The 18,256-nt window shown below is 37.5% G+C and overlaps 1 protein-coding gene across 1 annotated transcript; it reads right to left on the bottom strand.

Annotated features, from left to right (window-relative positions):
• Positions 1–8,780: 8,780 nt before the first annotated feature.
• On the bottom strand, positions 8,781–17,766 carry LOC149937445 (uncharacterized). The gene is made up of 3 exons (XM_090181252.1): positions 17,596–17,766; positions 17,024–17,220; positions 8,781–10,851 (listed from the first exon to the last, which is right to left on the bottom strand). The coding sequence occupies exons 1-3, from the start codon at positions 17,666–17,668 to the stop codon at positions 8,845–8,847; spliced, it is 2,277 nt and encodes a 758-aa protein (XP_090037378.1). The 5' UTR covers positions 17,669–17,766; the 3' UTR covers positions 8,781–8,844.
• Between the last annotated feature and the right edge of the window lie 490 nt (positions 17,767–18,256).

Here is an 18,256-nt window from a genome sequence, read left to right as displayed (position 1 = left end):
TTTGCTAGGTGCTGTCGTAGCTTTTGCAAAGATGTGTCATGAGCCGCGGTCCACGTCCAAGGTGTATCTTTTTTCGTCAATACTCGTAATGGAAGAGTAACGTCAGAGAAATTGGGAACAAAGCGAGAACAATACGTCGCTAAACCCAAGAGGCTACGCACCTCATCTGGTGTTGAGGGTTGTTCAAGGTGTTGCAACGACTTGATTTTCGATGGATGTACAGATACACCAGCTGATCCAAAAATATGTCCATAAAATACCAGCTCGGTTTTGCGGAAGTCACATTTGTTCAAATTAAGCGTGATCGTGTTATCGTTAAGCCGACGTAACAGGTGATCGAGGATGCGGTCGTGTTCCTCAAAATCCTTGCCATAAACCAATATATCATCCGATATATTTAGTGATCCATCAATATCCTGTATGATACAGTATATCGCGTGATGAAAGATCTCGGCTGCCGAACTGATTCCGAAACTTAAACGCTTATAACGGTATAGTCCTCGATGAGTACTGAAGGTGGTGATTGCGCGTGACGAGTCATCGAGTAACAATTGATGATAGCCTTGGTTAAGGTCTATTTTCTTAAACACCGTGGCTCCGTTTAATTTCTGTATGACGTCCTCGATCGTCGGCATGACGTGACGAATACGGATGATGGCGGTATTGGCAAGGCGCATATCGACACATAGACGAAGTTTCTTTTTGGTGTCTGATTTTTGGATATCTTCGGGATTGGCAATTTGACCTTGAGAGGTTGGTGAAGATGGGTTAGGGGTACCTTTAACAACCAGTACAACAGGTGACACCCATGAACTTTGTCCAGTAACCGGTTCAATAATTTCATTTTTAAATAATTGATCTAATTCCTCATTGAGCGCTTCTCTTAGATGAAAGGGTATCCTTCTATGTGGTTGCGCTACCGGGGCTACAGATTTGTCGATAGCAAGTGTGATCTTGACATTTTTAACCTGTCCTATACCTCTAAATAGGTTTGGATATTTTGCAGCGATGTCCTGTGACACGACGACATTGACGGTATGTTTGAACCGATCTGGCGAGGTGATAAGGTGCAAGTCACGTAAGCTTGGATATCCGAGTATTGATGGTGATGCTGAACCTTCTTCATTTGTGACATAGAAAAGTCCAAACGATCGATGTTTGTTGGTTTTGATGGTCGCCCCAAATTGTCCAAGTAGTTTAATCGGGTTTGTAGAGCCATATGGGTATATCTTCAGTGAAGATGGACTGAGATCGGTTGGATTATCGAGTGATTGGTACGTTCGCTTATTCAGGAGGTTTACACTGGCACCTGTATCCATGAGGAGAGTTAGTGTATTATCTCCTACTGTGACATCAAGTAATGGTAAGGAGTCTTGATCAGTGTGATGAAACAGCGAAAACAGAAACTCGGAATCTTCGTTTCCATCATCTATGGTATCGGTGGCTGCCAGTGCGTTAACTTTTAGTTGTTGTTTGCGATTAGTCGACGGTTTATTATTTTTCGCCATGGACTGGCTACGCTTAAAGGTTTGAGGTGTTGCCGGTGAACGGCAAACTCTGCGAAAATGACCTAATTTTCCGCAGTTCTGACAAGTTTTCCCCTTTGCTGGGCACGGATATTTAGTGTGAGGGTATTGTCCTCCGCATAGGCCACAGGAAGTGCCTTGCAAGAATTTGGTATTGGTGTTTGTGATGGGACGAGACTGATTTGAGGGCGGTTTGCCTGACTGGTTGGCTTGATTTGGTTGATGGCGTACAAAATGGGTAACAGCCTGATTTGAAGTTGTATTGTTACTGGTTTTTTCGATGGTGACAGCTTGCGACTCGGACATCTCCATCAAATGCCCTTTGTCAAGTAGTTGATTTAGATCTAGACCAGTATTTTCAAAAGCAAAACGTCGAAGTTTTTTAGATTTACAGGTCTGAACAATATGGCGTTTCAATTCTGTATCCAAATCGGTGAAAGCGCAGAAACTGGCCAGTGATCGCAAGCGAACATGATATTCGTCGACAGATTCATCGTCTCTCTGTCGAGCCTCTCTGAATTTGAATACTTCTAAGTCGATATTCTGCTTCGGTGCAAAGTGGTTGGTTAGTAACGCTTTGGCTGCATCATAATTATTCGCGGTGTCATTTCCAGGCAACGCATAAAAAATGTCCTGGATAGAATCTCCTACACAATGCAATAAAAGAGCTTTTTGTCGAGAATCATCTCGAATACCTGAAGCCAGGAGATAGTTGTCAAATCGGGTTGTCCATTTCTTCCAGGCAGCATTTAGATTAGCGGCGTCCGTTTGAAGCTCAAAAGGTAGAATGGCTGGAGTTTCCTAAGCCTTGGTAACAGACAGAGGGATATTTGTGCGGTGTGCACAATTTACTGGTGATGATGATTCCCACGACAGGTCAGAAGCAGCCCCGTCGCCAAATGTGGTATTTATAGGTCTGTAGGTTGATTCAATATAACTCTTAACGTAAAAGAAACATTTATTTACAAGAGCTACATTAACATCGCTCGCTGTTCTCCCGCGCTACCTTACATAACCCCGTTATCTCGTTTCTTATCGATAGATGGCGGGCCTGTATCAGATAGACTATAGTGGCGGTAAAATTTAAATATTCGATTATAGTTTATTTTATGAATATAGATCTAGAATATCACAAGAGTGGAGTTTAGTTTTGAGGAGTTCGTGGGGAACTGAGTCGAAGGCGTTTCGGAAGTCCAGGAAAACGATATCAACCACCCCTGCTCTCTCAAGCCCAGATGTCCAGTCCTCAACGCAGCACAGCAGCTGGATTTCTGTGCTGAAACCGGACCGGAAACCGTGTTGGTACGGACGAATTTGATCGTGCCTGTTTAGATGAGCTGTGATATCGGATGCTCCAATGTGCTCATCTGCCTTTAACACCTGGGAGAGTAAGGCAATTGCAGAACTTTTTTATGCAAATTAACTTTAAACTTCCCACGCTCCAAATCATCATCTCTAACTTTATTACTCATTACTCGTTTAATAAAGTTAAAAAATACAACGTGTAATAAAATAATAGACACTAAGAGAAGCCTTGACCCTAACATATGACGAATCGCTGAGTGCAAAGATAATATAACTACGTACCCTAGATTCGAAATCAAGCTCCTTGCACGTAACGCAGGCTCTTACTGAGTTCCCGGCGGAAGTCGGAAAAAACTGCCTCCATGGAGCTGGCAGGGCTACCGACATCTAGTTAAAACTTAAAGTTTTAGTGAAAATTGCGTCGTGGTTTTTGACTTGCGGTTTTCAAGATACCAGATATTTTTGCATTATATAGTTTTAAAACAATAATGGATCATGCCTGTAGCTCTAAAAATGTTTCTAAACGAAAGAAAACTAAAGGTGAGTAATATAATCTTGGGTTATCTATTGAAATTCCATATTTCTCACCCTGCTATGGAGCCCGATTTTTCCGACTTCCGACGCGAACTCAGTAAAAGCAAAGATAATTTAAACTCTTACCCTAGATTCGAAATCACTCTCTCGCGCGTTGCCGATAGCGTTTACCCACTTCCCGCTGGAACTCAGAAAAAATTCGCTCCATGGTTTGCGCCTTACCGCAACCGAGGGAGCCCGATTTTTCTGAGGTCACGTGCCGGAAAAGGGTAAACGCTTCGTAACAAAACCGTCAATGGGAAAGCTCTCAGTATTCGAATCTAGGGTACGAGTTTAAATTATCTTTGGTAAAAGCCTCACGAGAAAACGCGCTATCGAGAAGCCCGTGATTTCGAATCTAGGGTACGTAGTTATATTATCTTTGCTGAGTGCAACCGGGAGACCCTCCTTCAACTTTTGCAGACGACGAGGAGAGACTAGCGAGGCAGCGACCATTGAGTTGGAAATAAATAGAGGTACAATAGGCGATATTATAAAGTCTGATATGCTTGCTCAACTTGTTAAAATGGGATAACGAAATAGTACAGTTAAATCCAACGGATGAATTCATAGGCTCTTCGGTGGGAAAGCTAATGGTTGCATAGTGGAAGGTGGCCTTTCCCATCAAAACAAGAAGGCCACGTTACTTTATTATATCGCCTATTGAAATCTGGTAGTTGCGGGACAAAAATTTTGCTTCAAATCTGAATCGTTGCCATCTATCTCTAGAGGTGGGAATCATTGAAGCCTGAAAGCAAAATCCACGTATATCATTCTTATCTGTGTATTTAGTTACGTGGATTTTACTTTCAGGCGACGTTGTTTCGCGCGAAATTGACGGCTTTTAAAATTCATTTTGCCCGTGAAAATACCTCTACATGTTATGGTAAAAAAAGCACGCAAAGAAGGCTGTGTGCCTAAGACATGTACACTCTGTTTAAAAAGTCTTCGACAGGTGAAATTTTTGCCTTCTTTTTAATTCTGCTAGAAAACTATAATAGATAGATCGATGAAACCAATTGCAACTATTATTTATTTTCCAATATCTTTCGTTATTTATCGGTTTCGTCCACCAAAAATTAATAGTTTTGGCAGCTACCGTCAAAACTAATTTTTTACAACTTTTTAAATATTGGTAAATTTTTTTTTTCTTCTATCCCTTTTAAATGTTTTAAAATGATAAAAAACTTTACTTTGTTTATCTAATTTTAATATTGTTATTTCTAATTTTTTTTTGTTAAATGTATTATGTATTTCAAATTGTGTCCTTTAATATACTGTAACAAACAAAGCGGGCTTACAAGTCAATAGTGACTTAGCCCGAAAAAAACTTGTCAAGAAAACCTAAAAATATAAATAAAATAATTGAATTGAATTGATCCCTTGACAAACTTTAAACAATTTACATTAACTCTCAAAGGTTTTCCTATAGATTTCACAAACATTTGGTTTTTTTTCGAAGAATTTCCATTGGCCTCATTTTTCCGATAAAAAAAAAGAAATTCAATTACAACCACAAACGGGTGCTTGTAATACTTCCGCCACCGGTGTCCCATACCTATCCCAAAGTATCACCAAAGATCATTTAAACTCGTACCCTAGATTCGAATACTGAGAGCTTTCCCATTGACGGTTTTGTTACGAAGCGTTTACCCTTTTCCGGCACGTGACCGCAGAAAAATCGGGCTCCATCGGTTGCGGTAAGGCGCAAACCATGGATCGATTTTTTTCTGAGTTTCAGAGGGAAGTGGGTAAACGCTATCGGAAACGCGCTAGAGAGTGCTTTCGAATCTAGGGTACGAGTTTAAATTATCTTTGGTATCACCTCGTCGGCGTGGCCGCAACGCATATCTCTCCCGTGATTAATCAGATGGACGAGAGGACTGAACTGTTCCACACGTCACAATCGCGAATAATAAACAAATTCAGTTACAACCCAGCCAATCTGGGATATTTCATAGCCGGATTTGGTGTTCAACGGGTATAATTTTAGCACAATCCAGTTATTTTCTTAAGTTCTAATATTAACGAGAAGCCACCAACGGTCATAGAATTATTAATATAGTAAAACAATGGTAATATGGCCGTTTAATTTAATAAGAAAGAAATCGCAATTATTTAAGGAACGCTAGCAATTTAATATTTGTTTTTCTCGTTTTTAATAGTACACTCTTTTATACTTTGATCACCTTTCTGGGTCCCGCCCACGAAACTCGTTTTGGAGCCCGCAGTGTGAGGCCAAAAATTAAATAATGGTTAGATTGAAAATGAATCCGATAGCCCTTAGTAACGTTATTACTTAGAAAAAATTCCCAATAGCTCTTTTCTCATGCGGGGGGTATCACAAGGAGTAAATGTGTTGGGCATGCGCCGTAGTAATGACGTGAATAAATTAGCAGATGATGGCTGTAGCCTATGGAATTTAATGGGGTTTATTTGTTGGCTAAGTATTTTATCAGTAACAACTGTAACTTTATCCATATTTGGGCATTATTTTCTCTAAATTTTGAAAAAGGCAACTGTTACATCAATTGAAGTGAGTGTTTTCATTTATAGACCAGTATTTTGTAACAAAACCTAATAGTTTGATATTGACTGTTAAGCCTTTGAATTATGCCGGGATGCTGTGTTGTGGGATGGAATAGTCAGTCTTACAAAGTGAAGAGAGATGGTGAAACTGTAAAGTTCCATCGAATTCCTATGAAAAGAAGAAAATTATAGGAAAGAATCATAAATCGAAAGTATTGGAAAGTGAAAGAAGGAGACCGAATATGCAGCAAGCAAATTGGATGTAGATTGGGTACCCACCCTATTCATTCTACGAACATTTCTAATGATTCTGGAATTAGTGATGTAAACTGTTTCTAGGAGGAATCATTTGCAGCGTTCAGGGGTTTGGATACTTCTAAGTATATGTATAGTGCAAAGGCTTCAAGATCATCAAATACATTTTTTGAAGAAGATTTTCCACTAAATGAATGTGATTTATCTCGTGAAGAGCGTTATCAGGAACGAAATAAAAAGAAAGTAATATTGTTAATTAGTTAAAATATTAACTTAAACAAATGTATTAAGGTAAAATCCGAAGAAGTTTTTCGTGAAAAAAACTGGATGTCTTTTTCACTTGAACGTTCCGTTACTTTTCATGATTATCTGGGTAATAGCGATAGATCATCAAAAAAAAAAGATGAAAAAACATTTCAAAGTAAACCTTTGCACAAGAGTTTGGTACACTTGTTTGAATAGACATAAGATGTATAAGTTAAACTTTTTAAGGCGTAGGAACTCAAACATCAATTGATCCAATTTTGGAAGAAACTTTTAAACTAAAACGTCAAATTGAGAAAAACATGGTCAATAAAAAAATTCAGGATGATGACAACGTAACCCGATTTTACACAGGAATGAAAACTTATGCGGTGTTTATGTGGTTTTTTAAGTAAGTTTTTTGGACATTAGCTTTTAACAAATCGCCATGAAGAGATGATTTTGCCTCAAATGTCAGCTTTCTAACAACCTTTTTAGGTGTTTTACCGATAGGTATTTGTTGCTTTTCGATGTTGCTGATGCACATCAACTTGGACGATTCATCCGCAACACTCACCGCAAACAAGGCTGGTTCTAAATCTTGGTTATCAATTGGAACATTTTAAATTTCGTGATTTTTTAGTGCATCTACATATTGTTGCTTCCTAAATTTGCTTTTAAATGCTATTCCCTTTTTTTTTGCACAATTCTTTCAGTTCGATAATCTTAAATTTCTTATAAAAATTATCCAAATAAGAATGACGGTCATTAACTCCAGACATTTTTCCAATAAGGCAATCACGACGTCTGCTATTTTATCCACGATGTACAATATGCGCATGCCAGCATAAAATTACTTTACTGACACGCGATTAGTCCTAAAACAAATATCCAGAATATTTCGAACGCTTACTAGAAAACATTCCAGTAAATCCATTTCATAAGCGTTTTAGCTTTCGCTTCGCCATACTTGTAGAAATTGCTAAAGGCTGGCTAACTTCGCCGCTAGGGGACGCAGCTTGATTATCTTCGCCCTTTCCTTGAGCTAAATTAGTAAATTTAAATATTGTCATTATTTAATGGGCTCTTTGAGTTTGAAATACTGTGTGATACATTCTTATCATGAGGACATTTCTTTAAATACTTTTGGGGCCCCTTATTCTACGTTGGCCCGCTCGCGCCGCGGCCCTGATGGACGTGTATATACATCACCTACTGCTCGAGCGTAAATAGTAAAAATAAAAAAAATCCAGCGGTTAATCCTTTAAAAAACACAAATTTCGGAAATTCGAAAACGCATACGGAAAACTGGCAAACGTTTGAGTGCTTTATTTTGCCTTTACCTACGATACGCTATGCAAATCGCAAGTTTCTTGTGAAGGGTTTTAGAAAAAGTGATTACATACATTTCGTATATGCAGTGCAAAGTACAACGAGCGAGCTGTACGTAGACTTGTACTGGCATTGCATTAAACGAAAACAACCGTCAGTATGACTTCTCACAAAAACTCACGTACGAAGTTTTTGACTCTTTGAATTGTATTTAGAAGTTTAAGAGGTCCAGGCGGACATTATAGGGCACACCGGCGATTAACAAATTTCTGACTTTCATAAAGTTACACTACTCTCCCAATGGAATTCAAAAAAGTTATTTTAGCTTGCCCAACTTGTCACTTTTTCAAGACTTATTTTTTCAGTGAAAAAGACGTCTATTTTTTTTTGTCGCCAACGCTATTTGTACGTTTTCGGTGACGCTCTACAATTTTCCCATTGACAATTTTCTTATAGCACCTAGCGGTTAAAATTTAAATTTTCAAAAAACGTGAAAATATTTTTCGATTTAGATGCAATTTTGGTAGAAGGTGTCTCCCGGCACGTAAATGTACAGTACAAACTTCAACTTTCTAGACAACATAGTTTTTGAAAAAAATGACTTTTTCGAGCAATAAAAACACCCTGTATGTATATATAGTCCTCACACAAAGCCCCAAATTTTCCCCCGATCCCGAAAGTATTTGAAAGAAGTTTGAAATGCGTTGGAAAAAACGGTGGAAACATTTATTTAAAATCCTCCAAAATTGTAGCTCTCTCCATACATCGTCTTCATTGATTATTTTCGATAGAAACCAACCGAAATAAAAAACTGATACTTTAAAATATAGTCTTCTCCACAAAATAGCAATTTTGAATTATCTCTACTGATCTGGAAAATCAAAATAATTAGCCCTTTCGGTGCAAGAACTATTTTGTGTTTTGTTCTTTCCCAATTTAAATAATTATAAGGTCTTAACCAGTTACGGTTAAATTGAAAGAAAAACTACTTTATTAACTTTTTATGAAACCTGGAAAACGTTTTATCAGTTTATTATGAAATGAGAATTGACAAAAAATACAAATTTTAGTAATAGATCTTTCAATGGGATTTATTTGGAAAAATTCTTAAAAAGAAATTGGTGTTGAGCAAATTCAAGTAGGGCGTATGATCGTCAAACTTGGGCAACAGCTTCAGAAACTGGAATTTCTGGAGACTCTCCATGGCAAACAGGGCGAAATTCTGGTCTTGAGCCACCAGAAGAACGTGCTTCTCCGCCATCTTGTAGTTTGCCAGAAGAGTGCCTCGGACGGCACCGATCCACTCCCGGTCCGCGTCTTCGTTTTTCTTTTCTTCTACGTAGCTACATTCGTCAACCACGTCCGGCAGGTCCTCGTTTATTCTTTGTCCGCATTCTGGCCATTTGACGCTAGTAATCTTCTTGGAATGTAATTCTTCCTGAACCTCCGGCAGCGAAACACTGACACCGGAAAACAGGTTATCCTGTTGATCGATCAAGTAAACCTTCCTTTCAGAGATGTGCAAAAACAACCTGTTGGGAGTATACTTGCCTTTGCGCAATTTCGTCACCGCCAGACCGCTGACGGGAATGGTGACGTTCTGGCGGTTCGCGTTGACAAGGAGGACGCCCGATGACAAATCGGCCCGGTCGGGGACGCTCGCGAAAACGCAAAACATCTTGTCAGTGCAGGAGACGACCATCGGACGAGTGCACGAATGGCCGTCGCAGCGAAAGTAGAACAACTTGACCACTTCCGGTTTCGGTTTCCAGTAATGAATGGCCAACATGGTGATAGTGCGTGGGTTTTCTTCCTTGTCGTCCTCGGGGCCCGACATACCGGCGACTATTATTTGGGTCTTGTGGGCGCAAGCCACGAAATGGGAGTATTGCTTCAAGACGTGCGCTTTTCTTCTTTCGAGGGGTTCGTCCACACGCTCCAGCGGGATGTAGTAGTAAGAGTCCCGACCGAACAGAACTAACTGGTTGTTCACTTTGACGCTCTGCACAATTTCGCATTGCAGATCCAGAGATTTGTAGACCCATTCACCATCCGAGTCTTCGGTTTCTTTGAAAATTCTAAAGTCTCCCAGTTTGGTTTCTGGGTCTTGGCTGAACAGGGCCACTTCCACACTGTTTTGTCTAGATTTGGGCGTTTGCTGTCGAAGAACTTTCCGAAATTGAACTTTAAACTCCTCCCGCACTTCAGAACCAAAGCGTTTCTTCAACAACCAATCTAGGTAACGTCCAAAGGACTTGGTCAGTTCATGAGGCAACAGTTCAAAATTGAGCGAATCCAAAATCTGCTTCCAATGGGGAAGGCGATCTTCGGGATCAAATTCGATCCAACGACGCGAGAAATTCACTTTCTCGCCTTCTTTGACGGAATCCCATTTGCTCGAGAGTCGCAACATGGGTAATATCAAAGTAGGGCTCATGGTCAGCAAGAGTCGGCTCCTGTTGGTGGCGCCCTCAACTCGGGCGACAACGTGTTTGAGAACCGCGGAGCAGAAGTCGGTCATGGCCATATTTTCAGCGATGAAGGTCACATTGACGCAGTGTTCGATGTACCTTTCAACATTCTCTTCGGGAAAACCCGCTTCGAATGTCATGAAAATCTCTTTGATTTTGAGGCGGCACTCTCGGGTCAGTTCGTCCACGCACAGCATTTCGGCCGCCATGAAAACCCGGTAGATGTTCTCCAAATTGAGATCGGCGGGGCGGCCGTAGATGAAGTCCAAAATGACCCGGAAGGCCTCTTTGGACACGTCCGAGATGCGAATCTTTTCTCGAGATCTCTCGTCGAATTTGCCAGTAAACATGGTTTCGAAGTAGGCGCTGCAGGCCTTGAGGACGCCTTTGTGCGCCGGAAACTCTTCGCCGTCGATCTGCAAGACGACGTCGCAAAACAGCCCCGTCTTTTGATCTTCGGAGAGACCAGTCAACACGCGGTCACTGCGCCGCCATTTGCGACGCAGGCTGGGGTCCAGCGCGGATTCGGCAGACGATCCCCCCGAGATGGAGGCAAGCTCGTCGCTGTCGAATGGGAAACCTCCGAAGATCTTTCTGGGGTATTCTATATCTTCACCCTGTGCGAAAAATATAGAAATTGTAAATTAAGCCGAAAGATAAGTATTGCAAAACGCCAAAAGGCAAAATTTGCTCCGGAATTAAGGAATTTAACACAAAGCAATTATTTTATTTTTTAATTCACAATTATAATTTATTTTTTAATTAATAATTAAATTTTTTTAATTCATAATTATAATTTTTTAATTCATAAGTATAATTTTTTTTAACTCATAATTATAATTTTTTCATAATTACAATTTTTTAATTCATTATTATAATTTTTTTAATTCATAATTAAAATTTTTTAATTCATAATTATAAATTTTTTAAATTCATAATTGTAATTTTTTTATTCATAATTATAATTTATTTTTATTTCGTAACTATAATTTATTTTTATTTCGTAACTATAATTTATTTTTATTTCGTAACTATAATTTATTTTTATTTCGTAACTATAATTTATTTTTATTTCGTAATTATAATCCATTTCCGAGGGGCTGCTAACTCGCGAATCTGGTGTACATCTCTAGATTAATTCAATGAGAATTCCCTACAGATAATACTTGAATTCTGTAAATTAATTCATGCATTCCAGGAATTCAAGTGAAATCTTAAAGTTTTTTAAATTTCTTATAATTCACATGAATTCCATACAAATTACGCGAATTCTTTAAAATATACAAGAATTCCCCTCGGTATTTCCTGAAGCATTGTATGAATTCCGTAGAAATATAAATGAATTCCTTCAAATCCTAGTGGAATTCAATAAAAATTGTGAAATCCCAATGAATTCGAAAAAACGATTGTAATTTCACGTGACTTCAAAAATTTTATTTCATTTCATTGAAAACTCCCGCGAATTCACTGAATTCTGCGTTGAATTCTTGGAAATTGTGTTATATTTTTCCTATTAATGCGAGAAGCATTTTTTAAGAACCTTGGCTAAAACCGTCCCCTAGATAGCAAAGTCCGTGCTGTCATGTTTACCAGGCACCTGACTGAAGAGAGAGAGAGAGAGAGAGTGAGAGAGAGAGAGAGAGCGAATGGATCACGTGTTGAAACTATGCATAGCCCGTTTTTTACACACAATCCTAAGGATTTGTGTGTATTAGTCTCACGTACAGTGTAGCCGTTGCCGCCGATGCCGCCGTGTCACGCATACCTCTTCAACGGTTAGGGCTAGGCGTGTCAATGATATCTCGTTCGGATGTGCAGACATTACCATTGATAGCCTTTCATAAAGTTTTCAAATCGGAGCCCAAGAAGTTGGGCATTTGCCCAATTTACTATTTTCGGTGATTTCCTTTATGTGGTAGATATTTTCTTTAAAATTAAGTCCGATAACGTTAAAAAAAATATTATTGGATAGGTTAGGATTCAGCGGACCTACAACTTCGGTTATATCAGTAAATATTAAATTTAAGTATAGTTTTCAGGGTAATTTACGGGACCCCAATTTTGGTGGTTTAATATTTTCGCCTACATATTTAAGTCCAATTTTCATGAGAGTTATATTTTTGAATAGCTGTGGTTTACACTTAACCTAGAATTGCAAATACGTTTCTTAAATTTAATTCTAAGTAAGGTTTTTTGGGCAGCGTATACGGACCCCCGCAATTTCCAACATTGTAAATCCGCGTGTTTATAGAGGTCTACGCGCCCGTTTTTCAAGGCCGTTCAGAGTGGGCCGCGATTTCAACGTATGGGCAGAAGTAACAATTAAGTATGACACTGATCGGCCTAGTCTTCGGCGTATGACCAGAAGTAACAAATAAGTGTGATCAAAAGTAACTAATGAATGTGATCAGAAGTAACTAATAAGTTACTAGAAAAAATAAGTGTGATCAGAAGTAACTAATAAGTTACTAGAAGAAATAAGTGTGACACTCAACGGCTGACTAGTAGTAACAAATAAGTGTGATCAGAAGTAAAAAATTAAAGTGACACTGATCGAAGAAATTTTCGATGCTTTCAAAGTATGACTAGAAGTAACAAATAAGTGTAAATATGTTTATATGTGTGACCATGGATATATTTTGGTTGCGATACCGGCGTTGTAGGTTGCTGTGAATAGCTCAAACAAACTTAACACATTAGAAGGATTGTGTGTATTCCGACCGTCGTACGTCTTGTTTCATAAAAACCCCGTTTTACACCTTTCATTAGTACACTCAAGCTTCGAAAGGGGCCAGGGTAGTCTACAGTTTTTTTTTACTTGTTGAGCAAAATAGGTGAAAATGAACCAAAATGGCTAAAATCGGGAAAATGTGAGATCAATTTTAAAAAAGTACAAACATTGAAAAAGTATTTCGAAATTATTTGAAATAAATTATTTTTTTAAAAACGATTATAGTTTATAGGAATAGATTGAAATAGATTATTTGTGAAATATCGGTATGATACATAGATAAATTGGTTTATTAGGTCAACAATGATCAAATGCTAAATTTTAAATTTTAAAAAGACTAATTTTACAAAAAATTTCAAAAGTTTGAAATAAAATATCTTTTTTCAAAATTGATGAAATTGAAGAAATGCGTAGCAATTTGATCAAAAGCAGAAGTTTTGATCAAAATTTAAAGGAATTAATTGAAATTTATTAGTTCTGTAAAATTGGATTAATAAAGAAATTTATTTTGGTCTATTTGGTCAAACTTAACCAAAATTGTTAAAAATAAATCAAATTTAGCTAAATTTTAAAATTTTGAAAAAATATTTTATTTTAAACTAATTTAGTAAAATTTATTAATTTTTTAATTAAAATTTTGCCCATTGTGATCAATTAATTCGAATTTTGATCATTGTTGACCAAATAGGTTTTTTTCAAATACACTACTTTATCTATATATTATTCGGATATTTCACAAATAATCTATTTATATCAATTCCTATCAATAATAATCGTTTTTCATAAAATTTACAGTTTTTGATAAAAAATTTTAATTTTTTTTAATTTTGAAAAAATAATTTATTTCAAACTATTTCGAAATATTTTTTCAATGTTTGTATGATTTTAAATTTGCTCCCAAATTTTTCCAATTTGAGTCACTTTGGTTTATTTTCACCCATTTTGTTCAAATTGATCAAAAGTTAATTGTTTTTTCGTCAATTTCAATCTATTTTTTCTATTTTTGGCATTTTCAAAATTTTGAAATTAGTTCATATTTTGAATCGGTCAAAATCCCATGTTATTTTCAATGGGAAAATTTCAATTTTTTTGTTTTCAAAAACATTTTTCGTTGCCATGGCAAAACGGTTGCCCATTGAATAAATTCCCTTGAGGATTTTCCATGATACACGAAGGTCTACAAATCCCCCGAGTTTGAACAAAATCGGTGGGTTACACTTTAAGATGTCTCCTTGTTAGTAATACACTTTTTAAAAGGATAATTTTTATTAAATTATATTTTTCCAAATACTGTAGCCCGATAGGTGTTATCATGAATAGATTCATGGTGTTATTGCTTACAAAGAGTGCTTGGGTTTTGCCTTGTAATTTTTGAATCTTATACACTAAATCCTTTAAGTTAGTCACTAAATCCAAAACTGCGTTTCGTTTAGAATTGAATTTATTTTGGAATTGTGGGATATCTGACTAAACAAAAGTATGCCTGTAGACGTAACTAAATGATTATTATTATTTCATAATAGGCGTAGGTATATAATTTTTAAATATACTAAACAAATGAAGGATTTTCTACAATTCAGCTAAAAATAAACTCTATTTAAAATTTACTGTGTGCTGTAGGGTTAACAACGTCAGTATATGCCCTTTAGAAGTTATTCAAAAAGATGAATTCCGTGTATTCACTTGCATGGGACTGACGAATTCCGTGTGTTCACTTCAAAAATTACCGAATTCAGCATTCACTTCAAATTTTACGGTTTTCAGCTGAATTCCCATTTATTTTGTGAATTCATTTTGATTCTTTGAATTCTCACAAACATTCAGTATTAAGTCGAAATACAGGAATTCATCAGGTTAAAAAAAAGAGGAATTCACGAATCTGAAATCAGGTGTACAAATCTAGGGAGAGAGAGCAGCCCCTCGTCCATTCCTTAATTTTAACCTCCAGCAACACTAGATAGCAGTGGCGTAGACAAGGGGGGGGGGGTTCCGGGTCCAGACCCCCTCCCTTGGGCCTACCTTTGACAGTACTAATTTTACACCCCCTTTCTTAACATTCACATACTTCAACCACCCTTGACGAATTTCTGGCTACGCCACTGCTAGATAGAAGATTAAAACAAAGATCGATGAAACAAAAAGTCCTGGAAGTTAATCAACTAAAACGAAATATATATCTTTATCAGAGTGTAATTCCGGGGTCGGCAAAGGGGAACCATAGAAATCTCCTAGGTAACTAGAATGCTGCCGCCTACGGCCGAGCTTGTCGCCAGTTCGTTTTGAACCTTCAGCCAATGAGAGGCCGTAGAGTGGTTCCGCCAAGGAGGATAATAATCATCCTTGGTTCCGCTACTATAATTCTTTATGGTGACATTAAATTCTTGGCAGAACCACTCTTTGAGCTCTGATTGGCTGAGATCTGGCTATCGTCTGCCACGGCGTTTGGTCCATTTGCCAGTTACACGGTAGCATTCTAGTTACCTATGAGCAAAAGCGACATAAGACCCAAAAGTGTGCCAGTACGGTAAAATGTTTAATGGGAGCTTGTCTCAAAGTAAAAAGAGGGAGTGGGAGAGGGGGTTGAAAATACGTCATCAAAATTGGAAATTTTCTCCACACCAGCGCCGCCGAGTGAGGCGTTTTAGAACGTATGTCTACGGGTGTGTTAATCGAAGAGAGAAAATCGCGCCAGACCATATAAATATATAACTAGTAGGTTATGTAGTCTATTGTGAGACTAGCTCTCAGTAAATAATTTAACGGGCGCAAAGGTAGAGTTGACACACTTTTGGGTCTTATGTCACTTTTGCTATGAGATTTCTATGAGGGGAACAAAGGGAGTGGCGGGGATATTGTTCCAATCTACCGATTCGGCCACTTCGTTTTCCCCACGCCACTTTTGTTGTCCTTTAAAAGAAAGGTTAAAATATCTACCCTTGGACTCATTTCCAATAGGTGCATTTTTATCGTTTTAAATCGTTAGCATGTCAGACGACGTGTGATGAAATAAACTATACTTGGTAAATTACACCTTTCTAGTAAAACTTATAAGATCATCAGAAGATAATGAACTTATTAATTTCTGCCATAATAGGTGTTTCCATAAAATAAAATAAAATAATAATAAAATTGAAGTATAAAATGTTTTTCTCTACGTCACGATATTTTTAGTACTTTATTTGCGCGCGCGTTTATAATAATAATAATAATCAGCTGGGCTAATACCCAAGGCACCACCTTAGGCCTAAGCATAGAAATCTCATAGGTAACTAGAATGCTGCCGTGTAACTGGCAAATGGGCCAAATGCCGTGGCAGACGATAGCCAGATCTCAGCCAATCAGAGCTCAAAGAGTGGTTCTGCCAAGAATTTAATGTCACCAGAGAGAATGACGTCACCTATCTCCCGCTATAGTAGCGGATCCAAGGAGGATTATTATCCTCCTTGGCGGAACCACTCTACGGCCTCTCATTGGCTGAAGGTTCAAGGCGAACTGGCGTCTGGAGATTTCTATGGGCCTAAGTCATCAAGCGACTTTTGAAGCCTTTAATTCAGGTGGCCGGGTTACAATGCGTAGGAGGGTGGTGGACGTCAAATTCTATAATTTTTATCGACTCAAGTGCGCGCTGTCTATCTTCAATAACTACAGCTAGAAAAAACATTTACACGTGACCTCCCGTGTTTTATAGAAACACCCATGGTTTTAAAATAAAAAAAGTAGATCTGTAAGTCGGTAAATTTCCCGGCAAATTACTGAGGTCTTTCTTCCGTAACATTGTTCGCTTATTTAAATTTCGCGGCATTTTCTGGACAAATATTCGGAAAATTAACAACTCTATATAAAAAAAGTATGTTACCAAAGCAATGTGCTATATCATTATTTGTCAGTAATCTAGGTTACTTAAGTCTATATAATTATATGTGAACAGGCTAGTGTTACCCCAATGGCATGCCAGGTAATCAGTTTAGTTTAGATTTGGTACAAATCAGAATTAGATAACTTTGTGAGTGCAACCTTACTTACATTCCTTTAGTTTTAAATAAAAAACCATAACCCACCCTCATGTGAACGAACTCCTCTATATTTTCAAAAGCATCAGGCTCCAAGTCATCGAAATAATGATTATAAATATCATAATCATCAATGTTGCATTCCCAGTCCTCGCAATCATCATATGGTTTAACACTAACAAAACGATTGGTATTTTTCTTTGACTTTCCAAATAGCCATGAATCCAAATTTTTATAATCTGAAACTATTAAAATAGAGTTATTTGGACGAATTTGGGGTATGAATTCAGGGATCTATTTATCTGCCAGAAACACAGTCCATGTGAATCACCAGTAATAACAATTATTTAATAGTGTATTAATTAGCTGTCTTCTTACACTTGACAAGGAAGAATTTGGCTACCAAATATCTCAACATATCAAAATTTATAAAGACCAAGCCATTAAATTGAGCAATCTGTTGAAATTAACTGATATATGACATGGTTCCACGCAAATTTACATACAGATTGATGCAATAATTTTAACTTAAGTTTTAAGATAATTATGTTTAATGAAATAATTTGCTAGGCCAATTCTTAACTCTTATGAAATGAAAGCACATCATAAATGTTTTATACCTCCAACAGCCCCAAAATCAACATTATCACCAGAATGATCTTCATAATCACTGCTATGACTCGAATTACTCATTCTGCCTAAACTATGAAAATATTTTAAACTTTTCGCCTATTTAAATAAAATTAATTTCGCTGAAAAATAATGAAGTTTGGATTAATTAAACACAGGGATGGAGTCTAAAATCTCATTTTTGCATGAACGTTTGCTTTTTAATCCCTCTGTCGGTGAAAATCGGTAAACAGAAATGGATAAATCAAAGAATATAAAGCCCCAGGAATGGAAGGTGTAGCTCCGTCTAGTGGAACTTTTGCGCCTCTCGTTTTTAAAGAGAGACCGGATTGAACTAACCGTTTCCGGTTACTCTGATTTGCTTTGCCGGAAGTTTCTAGCTCGGCCAATAATATCAATCCTTCCATTCCTGGGGCATAATATTCTTTGGATAAACACGCATGCGCAATAATAATAATAATGAAATGCTTTTTATTGGAAACACCTTTTAAGTTTAACTTTTTTACGAAAGAGTCCGGGTCCAGTTAGTTAAATTAAGTTACATTACATAAAACAGTTCAAGGAAAGGATCCTAGTCCTGCCTACGTGCGCGACTCCCATTTCCAATTTGTTTTTGGCAATTTAAGTCGCCGTATTCTCTCACCGCGAGCG

This window comes from Leiobunum rupestre, chromosome 7 (assembly GCF_980474605.1).
Source record: "Leiobunum rupestre chromosome 7, qqLeiRupe1.1.hap1, whole genome shotgun sequence".
NCBI classification, from domain to species: domain Eukaryota; kingdom Metazoa; phylum Arthropoda; class Arachnida; order Opiliones; family Sclerosomatidae; genus Leiobunum; species Leiobunum rupestre.
This window is presented reverse-complemented; position numbering and strand designations above follow the sequence as displayed.

What these genes read in the sequence shown, in the direction of transcription:
- LOC149937445 (XM_090181252.1), bottom strand. Translation starts at nt 17,668, where the DNA reads ATGAGTAATTCGAGTCATAGCAGTGATTATGAAGATCATTCTGGTGAT. An exon ending in TGATTTTGGGGCTGTTGGAG is followed by an intron (nt 17,221 to 17,595) that starts GTATAAAACATT and finishes CTATTTTAATAG; the next exon opens with TTTCAGATTATAAAAATTTG. An exon ending in AGGAGTTCGTTCACATGAGG is followed by an intron (nt 10,852 to 17,023) that starts GTGGGTTATGGT and finishes TTTTTCGCACAG; the next exon opens with GGTGAAGATATAGAATACCC.